At 42.0% G+C, this 18,756-nt stretch overlaps 1 protein-coding gene across 1 annotated transcript in view; it reads left to right on the top strand.

Annotated features, from left to right (window-relative positions):
- Window positions 1-18,756, top strand: part of SH3PXD2A (SH3 and PX domains 2A) — a 338,878-nt gene that overhangs the window by 119,247 nt on the left and 200,875 nt on the right. Inside the window, exon 3 of the mRNA XM_036734422.1 lies at window positions 1,850-1,925. Within this exon, the coding sequence (XP_036590317.1) occupies window positions 1,850-1,925 (76 nt within the window). The remainder of the gene's footprint in view (window positions 1-1,849; window positions 1,926-18,756) is intronic.

Consider the following 18,756-nt stretch of genomic DNA (forward strand, 5'->3'; position numbering starts at 1 on the left):
AGGAAAGGTGGGGTGGAGCCAGAACTGTGGGCTGGTGCATCTCTTGGCCTCATGGTAGCCTAGACTTAATCTGTGGCATATTGGGCAGGCTTTTATGAGAGGCCATAGAAGGAATGGTAAGGAATGGAACAGGGTAACCAAGCAGCCACCCTTTCCTCTTTTCTGAGGAATACCCAGAATCCATCATTTTCTTCATTAAGACAGATAGACTCCTTCCTTCTAAGAAACACTTTAATTTTAAAAGCACAATTGGACCTAAGGTCTAATCGCACTGAGTGGTGTAACACTTATTACCTGTGTGCTCATGGTCAGGTCACTCAAACCTCCTCAGTTTTCTTATCTGTAAAATGTGGGGTTAGGTTAGATGTCCTTGGACGTCACCTTCCCCTCTAGTCCTGTGATTATTTTTCTGAGCATGACTGAGACAGGGAGAAATCAGAATTCTCCCTTACTCTCCCTGTTGTCATGCCTGTCTCTGTTAGGCTTTTTTTTTTTTTTTTTGCTGGGGAGGGGTTGGAGAGGAGGCTGAAGAACTGCCCCTCATTCTAGAAGAAAAGCTACTCAGATTTGAGGAACTGCTTCATGTTGGAACTGTTCCTGGACCAGTTTGATCTTCAGCAAGTCACCTCTCCTACCCTACAACCCAGGCAGGGTTGGGGAGCTGCTCCTGGGGTAGACCATAGACCTGCTGCCCTTTGCATGAGACATCTCAGTGTCCACTTCCATAATGTGCTTACTGACTCCTGACAGAGAATCCTAGACACAGATTTCTAAAACTATAGGAAACCTTGAGATCTGAGAAGTCCTGGGCTGGCTCATATTTAGGGTTAATCCCTATGTTCAAGGGAACCTTAAAATAAAGACAGGAGTCTCATATGAAACAAATTCTACTCTGTTCTCCCTTCCTTCTGGAATGCCAAAGGTTCTGTCTTTTAGGGAGTTTTTAAAATCACCGGTGCTGGAGAGATTGACCATGTATTTTGTGTGAGTGCACATGGTTACACTCTCCTGGCTTCCATTTCTTTCTGGTTCAACCAATTTGATTCAACAAAGATGTATCAAACTCTATTCAAGTTAAATTTCTTAGGTGTTTTCCCAGTTTAAATAGTGTTGCATTATTTACAAAAAAAAAAACCTGCAAAAAGATAGAATGTTTTCCTATAATCCTGGAGACTCTTCCCCTTGGTGAGTCTTTCCCTAGAAAAACAGTGAAGGTCTTGGGTAGGAAGCTGGGAAGGGGGAGGAGGGAGGGCTTACTGAAGCAGTGGCAATGAATTGGATTTGGCTTTGTGATTAAACTAACATGTGGGCCTGTTTCCGCAGAGTGGTTCTGTTAGGTGGGTGGTCTGTCTGAAGTGTCAGGTGGGATGTTCCTCTCTTCTCAGACTGCAGGAGACACAGCATGCCTTGCCCCAATATGGCTTAGAAAAGACAACAAGCCCAAAGAGGCCCAATTTGTGTTTCCAGTGCACCTTCAAGTTAGCCATTTAATTTTGCAAATCCTGAAAAATGGTGGCATTATGAGGCCTGCTTCATCCTAGCCCTGACAATGGAGGGGCTTCTCACAAGAAGCTTTCAGTGTCCCATTTGAGAACTCTCTCTCCCCCTGATATGCACACAAGCACCCCCACCACCCCCATCCACACACAAGCCAACCTCCTGCCCTCTCAGCTGCAGTGTTTGGTTTGCTAATTCACTGTGAAATGAGGGATTTGAGAAATAACTCATCCTTTTGCAGCCCAGAGGGCTTAATAAAGGCTGTTTGGGATTAGCAGGGAGGAAGTAAAAGGTAAGAACTCATCCAAGTTCCTTCTCCTAAGACTCTGTCGTCTTGTCTTTTGCCTTATAGATGCAACTTCTGGATAAGTTCCCCATCGAAGGTGGCCAGAAGGATCCCAAGCAAAGAATCATCCCCTTCCTCCCAGGTAACACAGGACTTTCCTGGGTGCTCGGAAACAAAAAGCACTTCTAGAAACAGTGCCCGTTGTCATCTTTCAGGCTCCTGGATGCTGTTTTGGGGCCACCATGTTTCAATCCTAACTTTGCCTGGAAAATTACTGTGTAGTGTCAGGGGACTTTGGTCAGATTCTCTGTGGACTTTCTCCCTCTATGAGGAAAAATGACAAAATTCTCTCTCTATTAGCTTTTACTTGCTCTGTTTTGCTAGCCTAGGCTGATTTCCTTCTCCTTGCACAGCCTGGTGGTTTTCCACTCTCCCAGGGCTCGCCATATTGGTGCAGGACTTAATGAAGACACTCGTTTGGCTTTAGCCCCACTACAGCTCTAACTTTCTGAACTCAGACAACCCACCAACCTTAGCCTACCTGGCAGCACTACAGGCATATGCTATGTCCAGCAGAAAAATGTTTTTTAAATGTATAAAACAAAATACATAAGATTACAAAGAAAAACCAATTATGACGAATTCAGTTATCAACGAAGGAAAAAGAAAAAGCCAAGTTAATGCATCTCAGGTTAAGAATCTTAGCTCATTATTTTATAGGTGGTGAAACTGAGGCATTGGGCAACAAAGTGACTTTCCTAAGGTTATAAAGGTCACAAATAGCAAAGCTCTGATTCACATACACAGGACCTCTGAAGCCGAATCCATGATCTTTGGCACCCCCAAGCTATGACTGAATAGGAATCTCCCCACCTCCTGCACACCCCACACACATGTGGTCATCAAGCATTTGCTCAAAGGCCTCAAGTCAATGGGCAACCATTGTCTTCTAAGGCAGCTCATTCCACTTTTAGATGGTTCCACTTGTTAGGAAGTTTTTACTTAAATCAAGCCTAAACACTCCACTTTGTAATTTCCAGTCACTGTTCCTTGTTTGCACGTGGACCAAAAAGAGCAAGTCTATTGCCTCTTTCCACAAGACAACCCTTTAGATGTTCGAAGATGGCTATCATGACTCCATTAAGTATTCCCTTCTCCAAGCTAAACATACTCAATTCCTTTAGCTGATCCTCATGTGCTATCATCTTAAGACCCTTCACCATCTTGGTTGCCTTTCTCTGGACACTTTCTATGTTATTCAATTCAACAAACATTTATTAAGTGTGTATCAAAACTGCAATGCACCGGATTTACCAATGTCTCACCTAAAATGTAGCACCTACAACCAAACTACAGAAGTTGTCTGACCAGGACAGGTTACAGTGGGACTGTCACCTCCCTAGTTCTGAACACAATTCCTCCTTTAATGCAACCTAAGATTACATTAGCTTTTTTGACAGTTCGTGATCCATTAAGCCCCTCAGATCATTTTCAGACGAACAGATGTTTAGCCATGCTTCTCCCTTAAGGTGTTCATTGTATTGCCCAGAACTTTGTCATCTTTGAGCGTAATTTCCAGACTTTTTTCTGACCCACCATTTGTGCCTATGTGAATCAACAGGAGGGGGTGGTAGTTGTCTGGTAGGCCAAGTCTTAGGAGGTTTGGATACATGCCCCAACAAGATAGCCAGCCTCTCTGAACCTCTTATCAAATTGGCAGATATCTTGTCAGGTTGGCATAGCTCTTATCATAGCTTACTCAGTACTTCTCATCAGGGGAATTAGCACCTACTCTTACCTTCTTCTTCCTTTGATCCTTGCCTACCTAACAGCTCCTGGGGGTCCTATCATTGTTTCTACTTAGAAAGTCCAGCTCCTTCCTCTTCAGGAAGATCCTCATATGGGTTACTTAAGCTCAAAGTGCTCAGTATTCTTTTCTTCTTCCCTTTTCCCTTCCCTCATTTTTTTCATCTTCAGGTTCTTGACATTGGTCGGAGTTATTGACTTGCCCAGGCACTGGGAATACAGAGAAAGATAAGACAGTCCCTGCTCTTGAAGTGCCTTACAGTTAAATGGCAATGTGGCAACAGCTACAGACAGGCAAGATCTATTCAGGATAAATTGGAAATAATCCACAGAGGGAAGGCACTAGTACTGAGAATGGCTGGGAAAGACTTCTTGCAGAAGGTGGAATTTTAGCTAAGATCTGAAGGAAGCCAGGGAAGTTAAGAGGCAGAGGTGAAGGAGCAGAGAATTCCAGGCATGGTGGACAGCCAGCAAAAACATCCAGAGCTGGAAGACAGTGCTTAATGCATGGCTTGGCTCCTAAGCTTGGTAATTTTGTGGGTACAGTGATCCTGGGATCACCTGTAGAAGGAATAGAACCTGTGTCTTTTGGAACAACAAGGAAGGTGGCATCGCTGGACAGCAGAATTGCTGTTCTTGCTTTTATTGTTGTTCCCCTTCATTCTTGAAGAGGACTGATGCCATCATGAGGGGGATTTCTTGACTTGCTCCTGAACTGGATTTAAGTGAGGCAGAGCTGTGCAAAATTGTCAGCCTCACTCTCTCCTCTGGTGGAGCGGGGAGGGTGTATGGTGCACAAAGATTGGAAAGATAGCAAAGGGCCAGGTCATAAAGAGCTTTAAAAGCCAAACAAAGGAATTTATATTTGATCCTGGAGATGGTAGCAATGAGCCACTGGAGGTTACTGAATGAGGGGAAGTGGGAAGTGAGTGACAAAATCAAACGTGTGCTTTAGAAAGATCTGTCTGACAGCTGAGTCAGGATGGACTAGATCAGGAGAGACTTGTGGCGGGGATACCGATCAGCAGCCTATTGGAATAGTCCAGGTATGCGGTGATGATGGCCTGCACCAAGTAGTGATGAGGTCAGAGGACAGAAGGTTGTGAAAGCAGATGATCGGCCTTGGCAACAGGTTAGATGGGAGGGCTGAGAGAAAGTAGTTGTGGGTGACACCTAGATTGTAAGCCCAAGTGACTGGGAGAATGTTAATACATAGTAGTAATAGGGAAATTAGGAAGAGGGGATGCTTAGGGGAAAGATAAGGCACTTTACTTTTCATACAGAAGCTTTCATTTGTTTTTTATTGGTGTGGTTTTTTTAAAAATCCAGAATACTTCATTCTTGCCTGATAAGCTGGAGAACAGAGAGGTATTCCTTAGGTGGAGTGTTGTAGGGAGGAGGGGAAAGGGAAGGCTATGATTTTTCTTTTTTTTTCCTTTTTTTTAAAGTTCTGAACTTGCAAATACTAAATGATAAATATATATATATGTATATATATACATACATACATATATATGTACATGTATGTACACACATATATTTGCATATATATGGTAGAACTGAAAATGAAAATTGTATGTGAAGATACAGATCTCTTATATACAGCTTGCTTTTCTTTTATAAGATTGACTTGTAGTTTTCAGAGACATCCTGCTTGTCTATGCTTCTTTCTGGCCTGTCTTCTTGTCTCTGCATTTTTTAAAAAAAAAGGACAGATATTCCCCAGGCCCCCTTTGCCTTTTCTTCTGGGAAGCAACATGACTGACCTTCACTTTGTGCATAGATGGCAGTTTCATGGCCATGGCAGAAGTTTACACGTCAGTGCTCTGGGAAGGTTATTGTGAAAATTATTTTTGCCCCCCCATTCTTGCTGAAAGTGAGATCCTCCTCGCTGGAGTTCTTGCTGGAGGCTGCCCTGGAGACTTGTTATGACAGATTTCCTTAGATGATGCTGGGATTGTCAGTAAACTCCAGGATGACCCCTCTACTTCTTAGCACCCTAACACATCTTAGGATCTCAACAGCCACAGCCAAATCCCCCTTTCCTTGTTTTATTGACCACTGATCTTGCCTTACCAATTATTCTTACCTTGTTTTTGCCATCTTGCTTTACTCTTTAATGGTGATTTCCTGGGATGGGGCTGGACTCAGTACAACTCTGGGATCACCTCGCTAATTCTTGCCTCCCTGCTACATCTTATCATCTCAACAACCACCTCAGCTCCCTTTCCCCACCTTGTTTTATTAGCCACTTGCCTTGTCTTACCATCTACTTTGACCTCCTCTTTTTGAGTTCTTTTCTTTTAGCTTAAGATCCTCCTCCTGTCACTTCTTTTTCTCCTCTTCTAGTTCTATTCAAATCTTCTTCCTCAAATCTTCCTTCTCATTCAGTTGTTCTCTTCCTTTAATCCTAGCACTTTCGCCTTCAATTGAGCCCTCCTTCCTCCTCCCTTTCTCTTTCTCCCAAATTTAGCCTCCTTAAATTAAATCCCTAGATTTTTCTTTTAACGATTCCAAAGCCATCTAAGTCACCTTCACAATTGCTTCTCCTTCAGCTTACCACCTTCTCCTGCTCCTCCCATACATATGGCTGTTCCACCAACCAGACACCCCTTCTCTTGGCTCCAGGCATTTTCTTTGGCCATCCCTCATATGTTTAACACTCTCCCTTCTCTGCTCCATAATTACTGCCATCCCTGGCTTCCTTTAAGTCCCAACTAAGATCCTGCCTCCTACAGCAAGCCTTCCCCAATTCCGATGCTTTCCTTCTTTTAATTATTTCATATTTATACTATACATAGCTTCTTTGTATATATTTGTATGTTGCCTCCTCCATTAGATTGAAAGCTCCTTTAGGGAAGAGACTGTTTTTTGTCTCTTTTTGCATCCCCAGTGCTTAGCTCAGTGCCTGGCACATAGTAGGATCTTAATAAATATTTATTGAATAAATGAACCTTCTCCCACAGAACCTGATCATAGATACAGATGTCCCAAGACAGACAAGTCTCCTACTTCCACTCTCATTCATTCATTCATTTATTGAAGAAATGTTTACTGGGTACCTAACATACTCAGACCCATGCTAGGGCTTTGAAATTATTATTATTAATTATTATATCATGATAGTAATATTATAACATTATAATAATATATTATCTTCAGTATCTTTGCCAAGAAAACTCCACATGGGATCATGAAGAGTCACATGACTGAAATAACTAGACAACAACAAATATGATAGTATAATTATTATAATATATAATACTATAATATTATAACAGCTAGTCCTCCAAGTGTTTTAAGGTTTACAAAGCACTTTGCTTTTGTTATCTTATTTGATCTTCATAACAACCCTATTAAAAAGAATAATAACTCATTCTATAGCTCCTGTTTCCAGGATTTACAGAGCACTTTGAATGAGACACTGTCCTTGCCTTCTTTGTAGACCAGATGGAGAGATAATGCACAGCACATAAGTTCCACAGGTAACTAAGTGGAATTTCTCATGGGAGGAGATGAAGTTCTAATCTGGGTGAGAGTTATCTCTCTCCTAAGAATCATAGACTCAGAGAGGGAAAGGACCTCGGAGAACACCAAGATCCAGTCTGATCCAACTAAGCAAACCCAGTGCCAGAATAGCTGAGTAATTTGCCCAAGGTCACACGGTAAGGGGGAAGATCTGATATTTAAACCCAGGTCGTCTGGTCCCCAGTTCAGCATTATTTCTCCTGTGCCATGATACTGAGCACTTGGTTTTTATTTTAAAGGGAAATGTTGTGCATAGTATTTATTTGAACACCAGCTAACAATTCAGGAAGAAAGGCCTAAGGAATTTCTCCTAGCTAGCATCTTTTTCCTACTTTCAGTCCATAAGCCAATCAAATTATGGATGAATTTTGCTTTACGTGCAATAATAGATGTGAACCTGAAAAGTTGTATATTAATCCTTTTTTTTTTTACAGGGCAAATCGTACCATATTTTAAATATACGACAACAACTCACTATTTAAAGGAAAGTTTTGATAATTTTGATATCTAAAGCAAATCATCTCCCTAATTTATCTGTTATTTAGATTTTTCTATACTGGGTTTGCTTATATTTATTCATATTGATTCTTCTTATATTTATTCTGTATATACTTTCATATATACTCATTTCCCACATTAGAATATAAATTCCTAAAGAACGATTTTTTTTTTCATTTTTTATATCCTGGCACATGGGTAATAATAAACTCTTATTGACAGATTATTTATTCCCAGTGTTTAGTACATGGCTTGGCATGTATTAAGTGCTTAACAAATGCCAGGGTCTATGTATTAGGAGCTTTGTAATTTTGTGGGTGCGGTGATCCCAGGATCACCTATAGGAAGAATAGAACCTGTGTCTTTTGGATTGCCTTCATTCCTTGAGAGATCTCCAGAAACCTCTGGGCTTTCCGAGACAGGCACTAAAGACAGCCTGGGGGTGCTGGGTAGCTAGTGAACTGTGGCTGTCATTCTCTTTGTTTACATGGAATTTTCTGCCTTGTTTCCAAAGACTATTGTGGAAAATCCATCTCCTGTTCCATGCAATAGGACCACAGTGGATTTCCTGTCTCCTCTGAGTTTGAAGGCAAGACAAGGCTCTCTAGGAGGAAATGGTCCTTCCAGAGTGTAGCTGACTATGGAACCACCAATGTAAAAAACAAATGACTGTCTGGGAGCAGACAGAGTACCTGAACTTCAGAGTCATAATTACCAAGTGATCTTCCCCAAAGCCCTTGGGAGGTCTCCTGGCTGTTTTCGGGAGGCCCACTCACAGCTAATTCTCATCTGCTTGGGAATGATGTGGAGACCAGGCTTCCATGTGTTTGTTTATTTATTTATTTTTGGCAGGACCAAGTATAGGGGACTTCTGGTGGAAAAACTCCCTTTATCAATGCAGATTGGCAAAAGGTCTGTGAAAAGATGAAGATTGATCCTGTATCACTTTCTTATTGATCCTAGTTATAATTAATTGCTTTTCTGTAACTTGTTTTAGAGAATTACCTGGGGGCACTGAGAGTTTAGATGATTTGCTCCTGGTAGCAACAGCCAGTCCGAATCAGAGATGGCTTTCTTCCACTACCCCCATGCTATTTCTCCGTTAACCACCCTCAAAAGGATGGCAGAGCTAATATGACTGATAGTGAAAAATAGAGTTATAAATGTGCCTTGGCTGAAGGGGAGTGAAAAAAACCAATATATATTAAGGGGAAACATAAACTTTTAATCCTCGTCCAGGTAGGTGTTGTCGGACACAAAGCCTGTGAAGTTGGCTATAGGTGGAAAGGGGAGAAGTGTCCATTGACAAAGAGCTCACGCTGAAGGTGTTCATCGGTGTCTTTCCAGTTTGACGTGCTCTCAAATAATGAGTGAAACTGTGTGGGGAGGGTGACCTCTGAAATGTAAACACACTTTCCATTGCCTTCCTCTCCTGACCCTGCTTGGGACCAGATCCGGCGTTTGTTTTCTCCTGAGCCAAGGCCGGTTAAAGGGATTTCTTTAAATAGCCCTTATCCAGAGCGTAATGCAGGGCAGAGTGATAGCTTTGTGCTGGTATTTCTCATGATCTCTGGGTTTTCCACACAACAGGTGAGCTTTCACAGGAAGACCAGGTGCGGGGGAGGTTCCCTGAGACACTGGAATCAGTGACTGACTGATTTGTAAAAACAGCAGAGTGGTGGAGCTAAAGTTCCCCCATCTCTTCCTGCTTCCTTGCAATGACAGGAGAGGGGGGGAGGGGATGCCCAATCATCTTGTGATGCCTGTATTTAAAAAGAAGTAAGCAAGATTATAGGCTAGAGGAGCAGTTTGTGCTGGTCAAGCCACCCCTCCCCCCGGCCCCTTGGTATATAAGTTGGGGTTTCTATCGCTGTAATTATGGTCTTTTTTTCCTCTTCCCCCGGAATAATTCTCCCAGTCTGTAATCTGGGGTAGGTGGTACCCAGAGTCTGCCAACAGCAGTGGGCGATGACTTCCCACTTTGTTTCTCTGATGATGTCAGGCAGGAGAACATTGGCTGGCATTCTAAAAAGTGCCTCAGAGCCTGGTCCATGTGTCTGCTGAGGTGGGCTGGACAGGCAGAGGGTATGTGTGTAGGGATGCAGGAGGAGGGGTCCCCCAACTGCAGAGCTGCTAACTAGGCATTGGTAGGGAAGCAAATAGGCAGGGCTTGGAAGAGGAAGCCTTGCTTGGTTAAAGGGTCAGCTGATCAAATGGGCCTGTTATTGCTTGGCCTCCAGGTTGACCTTTTCTACTGCAGGCAGGGTGCGTTTTCTCCTGCATGACCAGGGACCTTTAGGGGCTAGCTTGTCCATGTGTAAGTGGGCTTCTTGCTAGGCCTGCTGTGACTACATACCAGCCTGTCAGTCCTCTGAGCTTAAGCCTCCCACATTTATAGGATCCATGCCAGAATCAGGTCTGATTGGGACCCCAGCCCTGGATATAAGCCACCGGAGAAAAGGCTCAGGAGACACATTGTGAGCCTTGAAATGTGATAAGTTAAGTTGCTAACCAGCAGGGAGCTCATTTCCTCAACAATTAATTACCAAAAACCTGATGAGGTGGAAAAAGGAGCAGTCCAGGAGGGGAATGATTAGGGCTGGACCTGACTACATAAATGTTTACCTTTTTTTTTTTTTTAAATTTTTGAACAATGTCATGTCCACCCACTTCCTAAACTTTTAACTTCAGTGCTGTCAGGCCTCTTTGGAAATAATGAGGCTTAGCTTAGCTGGAAGTTAGTCACGTGGAACAGATTGCTTGTGTCAGAGGACTTTTTTCATTTTTAAAGGTAATATTTAATCTCTCTAATGCATACTCATGCTATACCACCCCTGCTCCTATTCTTCCTAAATCCTTCTTATTTTCCTTAGAAGAAGTTGCATTATATGATCATATCTTGTTGGGTGAAAATACTAGAGGCTGACTTTTTGAGTCATTCGAATTCCTATAATTAAGTTTGGGCTAAGCTGGGTAGGAATTAGAGAGACCCTCCACGCATAACAAATCGTATTTTATGTTATCTCATTTAGGTCAGTCTGCATAATTTTATTCCCAGACTAAGACCCAGGAGACCTGGGTTCTAGTCCTTTATTTGTCTCTAGAACTGGCTACGTGATCTTGAGTTACTCAGAACCCCTCCGTGGATCACTTTTCTTTCTTTTAAAATGGATTGTAGGGGTCCATTCCAATTGTTACCATTCTGTGAGTTTTTGAATTAGAGTGAAGGTGTCTTCAGGAACAGGCAGAGCATGCCAGTGTGCTAAGTGATTCTGGCAAGCTTCTTGGCCTCCCTTAAAAATGTCTCTCCCGCTTGCTTAGTGAAGCCTGAAATCCCTTTGATTACCCATTTAAAGCCTCTCATTCCACAGGGAGAGATAAGGTGAATTTTCACATTTAGTTGTCAGCAAGTAAGGGTAGGTGTTTGTCCTTAGAACAGGTTTGGAGAGAGCTAGAGAACCTCAGATGCCTAGATGGGGGAAGGGAGAGGACATGAGGCACAAGATGGGAAAGATGTCTATATTTCACAATTTTATTGCTTGCTCTGGCCTTAGAAGAGACGAGTAGAGTCTCCTTCAGCCTCCGTACCAGAGATGAAGCTGTGAGTGATGCCAGCCTCTCTCCTTCCTCTTCTTCAGGTCTCTTGAGCTGTTAGTGCATATGGAAGAGGTTCTGTAGCCTTATTAACCCAAGGGCCTTATATATGTACCTCTATAGAACACTGGGAAGACGAGACTGAGAACTAGTGAATGAGGAACACTATTCCAGATCCCAACCTCTCTCTTTCCACAGCCTGTGAGGTTGTTTGTGGATCATGTCAATGTCCTGTACTGTCTCCTAGTATTTAGAAAAATTACAATTTCCCCAGACTTCTCATCTCCCTTTCTAAATGGCCTTGGCCTGGTTCATGGCTACCATCACAGGGTGTTGGACAAAGTTGTCAGTGAGCAGATGTGGCCTCTTAACTCTTCTCTCCCTGGGAGCAGGGTGTGAGTTGGCACTGTAGGTTAATCTGAGGCCCTGCAAACCAACCTGAACTGAAGCATCATTCATGGAAGACATGGCTAGCTTTTGGCAATCAAAGATTAATCTTGTGTTCAGAAAACAACCCATTTCAGGCTCTTTCCCACCTTCACTGCCTCAGGAATAGTGAGGGATTTAGTTTCCCTTGAAAATGCAGAAGGATGCCAAAATGGATTGGCACCTTAGTCAACAGCAGCCCAGAGAATCTCTCAGTTTAAAAGTGATGTCTGTTAACTTTGAATGGTGTATTCAGAAGATGAAGGAGGCCTCTCTTGTTAGGACAGAGTTGGATAGAGGATTAAAACCTCTCAGATGTCTCTGGATCTAGTGAAGAGAAGGGAGGGTTGGAGAGGCACAGAACAGCCTCAGGATTTGTGTCAGTGAAAACGCAGGCCAGCACACAAAGGACCAAGAAGGAAGTTGGGTAGATCTTGAGAAGAATCTCTAAAGTCAGAAGACTTCAGGCAGAGTCACTAACGGAAACAATAGTCTCTTTTTTTGTAAATTGGGAAAGAGTTGAGGAGTTAGTTTTTAGTGTATCTGGAAAAGGGAAAGATACTTAAGATTTGGAAGCAAAAATCATGGATAACATCGATACCAAAGAAAAAGTGGGGGGGGGGCGGGGAATTGAGAGAGCAAACATCAGTAACTACCATCCTACATGCCAGTTTTGTCATTTCATCTACAGGCGTATCAATGATGAAAATATGAGAAGGGTATGGGCATTTGCAAATTTTGTTCCACAACAGACCACATCTTCATAGTCTCACAATTGACTAAAAGTTCTAGAGAATTGAATGTTCCGCTGTGTTTGTTGTTTGTTGCCCACAAAAGAAATACATCACCACCTGATTCAGTAAAGCAATATGTAATCTTAAAGGTTCTAGTCTAACAATTATGGTCCACACACATATATTAAGACCATATAAGGTTCCTTGGTGGATGAACTACATCTATAATTTTGTTCAGTGATCCTCTAATTATTAACACGAAGCAATCAGGGAGCTGGGCAGCTGTTCAGTACAGAATCCAAATGAAAGAGTAACTGCTAATAGAAAAAAAGAAATAAAAATTTAAAACATAGCCAGCATTTATATAACACTTTAAGGTTTGCAAAAAGCTTTACACATATCTCATTTGATCCTGACAACAGCCCTGTAAGTAGGTGCCATTATTCTCCTTATTTTATAGATAAGGAAACTGAGGCACAGAGACATTAAATGTCTTAACCTGCAGTCCCAAAACTCAGAAGTGTGTGAGGCAGAATTTGAACCCAGGTCTTCTTGACTCCAAAGTCAATGCTCTATCTCCTATTCCACATGACTTCCCACATATCGATGATGAGGTCCTCCAGTGCTCCTGTTTACAGATGTTATATAGTCCTAAATACATCAAGCTTTGAAAAAAACAGAGCCCCCTAAATAATATTTCCAACTACTCAGAAGAGTTTAGTGTAATAATCCACATGGAAAAGCCAAATGGATGAAGAATGTTTATTGTCCAGACTTTGGCATGAAGTTGAATGGATAGCCCATTGAGCTTCGTCATTGGTACCCTTAATTTTGGACAGACTTGCTGATAGAGAATGAACTGGACCCAGAATAGGAGGAAGGGAGGAGGATGGATTATATCTGGGAAACTGGACAAGATCTGTGTTTAAAAAGTGGTATAATGGATGTCCTCTAAGGCAACCAGGTAGCCCTGAGTCAGGAAGATCTGAGTTCAAATCCAGCCTTAGACACAACAGCTGTGTTACCCTGGACAAGTCATTTAACCATTGTTTGCCTCTGTTTCCTTATTTGTAAAATGAGGATAATGATAGAGCCTTCCTCCCTGCGTTGTTGTGAGGTTCAAATGAGATAATATTTCTAATGTACTTAGCAGAGGGCCTGGCACATAGTAACTACTTAATAAATGCTTGTTGCCTCTCTCCTTCCCCATTTTATGACCAGAAAAAAGGAGATGCACTGAGTGAGTGTGATAACAGATGGACAGCCTGCATCCTGCCCTGATACCCACCTAGCATAGGGTCCTCCACTTGTTGGATGGATCCCCTTTGGAGAATGTATTTGATGACACAAGATGAGGAGTGGAGAGGCTGTGAGCCATAACATGGGTGGGGAGTACAGACCTGACAATGAACTGTCTTGTGAAGACCAGCTTAGTCAAGCCCAGAGACTAACCACCTAGAGATTAGTCACAAGGTGGTGGATTATTATAATAATAATAATTATTTAATCCACAGCCCTGCATGGAGACTGTCTCTTAATATGGGGAAGGGGCTTCGATCTGTATTAGTGCAGAGAGTGCTTACCCTGATGAAATCACAGGTCCTTGAAGTACAAGGTATATCAACATCTGTGTAATCGGAAACAAATTCTATTATAACTGAGTCATACTGTACTTTCTATAGTGATTCTGAATTCTGGCAGGGCCTCTTTTAACAAAAACACAGATGTGTGAGAACAAGAGAAGTAAGGAGATGATACAGCCCAGGCACTCGGTGAACATTAGTTACACACGGAGACTCATGCATACACACATAGAGCTGACCTCCAGCCCTCCTGATTTTGGTAGCCAGTGGCAGAGGAAATGCAGAGAAGCAGTAAATGACCTGTTGTTTGATCACCGGCCTGGTGTGGAAGAAGTGATTATATCTGCCTTTTTCCCCCACGTGGGCCCTGTGGACTCAGCTATAAGCAAATTAGCCTCTTTCTTGCCTGTGAGAGTCTTGAGACTAGTCAAAGGATACTTTTTAGCTGCTCTGTATAAAATTGCTTTCATAACAGGTTTGCATGTCAAAGATAAGGAAGGAAAACAAAATTGAGAGGGGCAAATGACCAGTAACTTGGTTGGCAGAAGAACTCTCTTCTAACTGGAAAAAAGATGGTCATGGGATTTTGTTCAAACTGAAGGTAAAGTTGCATAGCTCATTGTATACTTTTTAAATTTCAGATCTGAACTGGGGGGAAAATCAAGTAATGGTTGGTATAGAAAAAGGTAATTTAAAGACTTTCTTGAGTTAACAAGGCCATTCTTTCTCAAGAAGGGATCTAGTTAGCTGAATGAGTCAGAACTGGTTAGTAATATGAAGTCCTATCAATAATGTAGTTACTATAGGAATGCAAAACACACACACACAAACTACTACGTCTTGTTGGTAGATGGTAGGCAGGGCCTGTTGAGGGTACTGCCATCCTTCCAGTTACCCAGGCTTATGAGTTCAAAGTTATCCTTGACTCTTCACACACCCCCCACCCCCCACCATCTAATCATTTGCTCAGTTTTGTCACTTTTGCCTTTACCCTATCTCCTATCTATCCATCCCCTGCTCTCCAACCCACTACCTTGTTTCAACTTTTCATCACCTCTTGCCTGGAATGTTGTACTGGCTTCCTAACTGGGCTCCTGGCTTCCAGTCCTTCCTCTCCAGTGCATCCTCCTTGTAGCTGCCAGAATAATATTCCTAAAGCAGAAATCTGACCGGGTTATTCTCCTGCTCAAGAAACTTCAATAGTTCCCCATTAGCTCTAAGATAAAACAGACCCCTCTGTTTGGCATTTGTAATGCCCTTCACAATTTGGCTCTAGCCTACCTTTCCAGGCTTTTTTTTTTTTTTTTAAACATATTGTTTCCCTTCACAGACTCTACATTCAAGTCAAGCCTGTCTGCGTACTGTTGCCCAGATTTGGCATTCTGACTCTTACCTCTGGGGGAGCCTTTGTCAAGGCTGTCCTACCAACAGTGCACTCCCTCATCTCTTCTCTTTCTCTTAAAATCCCTACTTCTCTTTAAGTCTCAGCTTGTTTACTGATTTCTATGAGGAATCTTATGGAAGCCCTTAGTGAATATTTCCGTTCCTCATATTATCATTTATATGCTTATCTCTTCACATTTTGTATTCCTTTGATAGAATGTAAGTGCCTTAAGGTCAGGGACTGTTATTTTGATTTTTTATCTTTATATTATCAGTACCTGTTATAATGGCCTGGCATGGTTGGCTTAACAAATTTTTTTATTGGATTTCATTGGATCATGAGAAAACCTTCGACTTGTTCTAAAGTGGAATGGGAGAAGTAAGATTGGATTATTTTGTGATTAATCATAGGGAAAGAGAACTTATTCCTAGGTCTGTGTTTTCTTTAAACCTTGCTCTTGTTCCTTATATGTAGAAATAGAGGCTAATAAATAATTATGCTATGGTTTTAATTAAGTTCTTTTTAAATAGAGAAATGTAATAGGTTCTATCTGGGTTGCATTGTAGTTTTCTTTCCTTGTCCATGACTAGGGGTACCTGGTCATTTGGCTTGCAATCTGACTGGAGATAACCACTCTAATTACCATGCGTAGAGCCTTGAGAGTGGGGAGCAAGAACCAGCCAGAAGTTGGCCTGGAAAAACTCAGACTTCTCAAAGGACTAAATTTCATAGACATCATTTCTCTGACCCAGACATGTCATTGCATTGACTCAGCGGGGTAGCATTATTTTGGGCTTTGGGGTAGGGTGGAGGGAGGGCAGGGATTATGAGCAAAAGGAAATTCCATGCTCTCCTCTGTAGCAATATGTTCATATTGCAGAAATAAGGCTGTAACTTAATTTTTAGAATCAATGGAAGCCTCAAGAAATGTCGCATTTGCTTCACTTGTTTAATCCCAAATTTTAACCTTGCAAGAGTGGGGGACAAGCTCTCCTGGTCAAGCCCTGAGTGTATCAGCCTTGAGTCAGATTAGGGCAGAGGCTACTCTGTTTCCCTGTCAGACCAGGGGTTCCATTTGAGAATAGGTTATCCCCACTGTACCCAGGGTAGGGTTGTCAACATTTTTCATTCCTTTGATAGAACCCAAGTCTCCTGACTCCCAGTCCACTCTTCATTGTCAAAACCCCTTGTTAAAATGTGAACATCCCTGAAGAAGGTTTATTCCCTAGGTCATTACAACTAATAACAAAGGAAATTAGTTGGTAGACAACTGAGGGTGAGTCCCTATAGGAACAGGACATAGGAAAGGGGTAGAGGGCAATGGGAGAGAAAAAGGGAAATTATGAGCAGGCAAGAGGAACATAGAGGGGAAGGTGGGATGGTTCCAAAGGAAATCTTCAAAAATTTGCCCAAGGTGGGCCTTGTGAGACTTAAGGGGAAAGGGACTTCCAAGAGTTTCTTGGAGACTTTCTGCTCTCATTGAAACAAGCTCCAAGACAACTCAGCTAGATATAGACATATGATTTTAGGTCTTAGAGTTATATACACACCTTTATTACTCCTACAGAATGGGCGGTGTTATTCTATGGGAGTGAGGGTGGGGGTGGGAACAGGCAAAGAGAAGAAACAGGATCTATCTCAGGCCCCAGAGGACCGGTCTGGGCAGTGACAGACCTACATTCCCACACGTGCTGAGGACTGATACCCAAACCATAACAAAAATCAGAGCGTAGGAATGTCATATGATATTACTGAGCCCTAAGAAATATAAGGCACACGAAGGGCTATATAGGCTGATGCAGAGCAAAGAAAGCAGAACCAGGAGAATACACACACTATTATTCCAACAATACAAATGAAAATAACACTAAAAGGATAATGTCTCACACTGAGTGAAACACACTTCCCAAGAGGAATCCTTCTAGATTCTCATGTCCCTAGCATTCCCCTCCAGGAGACTTTGTATTTGCTATATGAGATGACTTTCTGGGAGGGGAATGAGGAAGGGTATTAAGGGAAATTGTGGTGATATAAAATCAATTAAAAACTTATTTTTTAAAAAAAATATCAAAGGAATCAAGGTCTGTAGACAATTTCAGGTGATGGGAAAAATATTATATGGCAAGCATCCTTCCAGTTGCTCTTATATTTTTTAATAATAGAGATGGTAGGCATTGCCTCATTAAAGTCTTCTTATCATTGGTTCATTCATTTCCATTTCCTAAGGCATGCTTTACCCCCAGTCTGTTTCCTTTAGACAGTGTGCAGTGAAGGACTAGTGTTGTTTGCCAACTTCTTACCCCTATCCCAGTGCCCAAGGCATCCTACCAAAAAGTTCTATGCATATTTAAGATCCTGACCTTGACCTTTGCCCCAAATAACTTGGGGAGAGGAAGCTGTTTTCTTTCCCCGCCATGGACTGGAAAAAAAGGGATCATAGAGAAAATTCAATGAACATATAAATAGAGATGTCGTCTATAAATAACACAGCCACAAAATATTCCATCAGCAGAAATGCCTCTCTCATAGTGCACAGAGGTGGCCCACTTCCTAAGTAAGATAATTCAGTTCTTTGACTATCTCCTTCTGGCTAGTTACAGACTTTTTTAGTGAGGGTTCCCAGGAACCCCCAGGAGAAATTAGAGAAATCCTCTTTCTTCCTGGCTTTTAAAAATGCTAGATAGTTTCCCTTCTTCCTTTCTCCCCAGACTTTTCTTTAAAAGAGCCTTTATTCGTATAGTGGACAGAGTACCATATTGGGAGTGAGGAGAAGAGGTTTCTGGTCTTAGTTCTGCAGCTAGCCCACTGTGTGACTTTAGACAACTTTCTTCCCATCTCTGGGTCTCAGTTTTCCAGAGAAAGTTGGATTATATAATGTCTAAGGTCTAATATGCTCTGTGGGTTTCTAGCCTTCTCTCTACTGTGTACAAAATTAATCAAGAAAGTTTCTGTATAGTCCAAACATAGACTCAGTTTAAGAAAAAAAAGGGAGTGATTAAGAAAGTTTTTATTTTCACATCAAGTTCTTGGTATGTACTTGGAGCCCTAAGCAAGACTCCTTGCTTATGGCCATGGTGTCCAGTATTAAGACTTTGGGCATATAGTCTGTATATAGGACTGCCTACCATGGACTGCCATGTCTCCCTACCTGGTATAAGATGAGTACCTTGTGAAGCCTTCTTGCCCTCAAAATCATTCCCCCCACCTTTCTGCCACGCTGCCTGAAATTCTACTTTCTGGAATTCACTCCTATATAGTTAGAAAACCTCTTCAAGCCTCCTCTTTCTATTCATTCATTCATTCGACAGACATTTATTAAATATTTAACATTTGCAGAGCACTGCTAGATCCTGGGTTACATAAAATTTACTTAAGGCAATATCTGTTCCCATAGAACTTTTGGTCTAGGAAAGGGACTAA

The sequence above is a fragment of the Trichosurus vulpecula genome, chromosome 8, assembly GCF_011100635.1.
Source record: "Trichosurus vulpecula isolate mTriVul1 chromosome 8, mTriVul1.pri, whole genome shotgun sequence".
Classification (NCBI taxonomy): Eukaryota; Metazoa; Chordata; class Mammalia; order Diprotodontia; family Phalangeridae; genus Trichosurus; species Trichosurus vulpecula.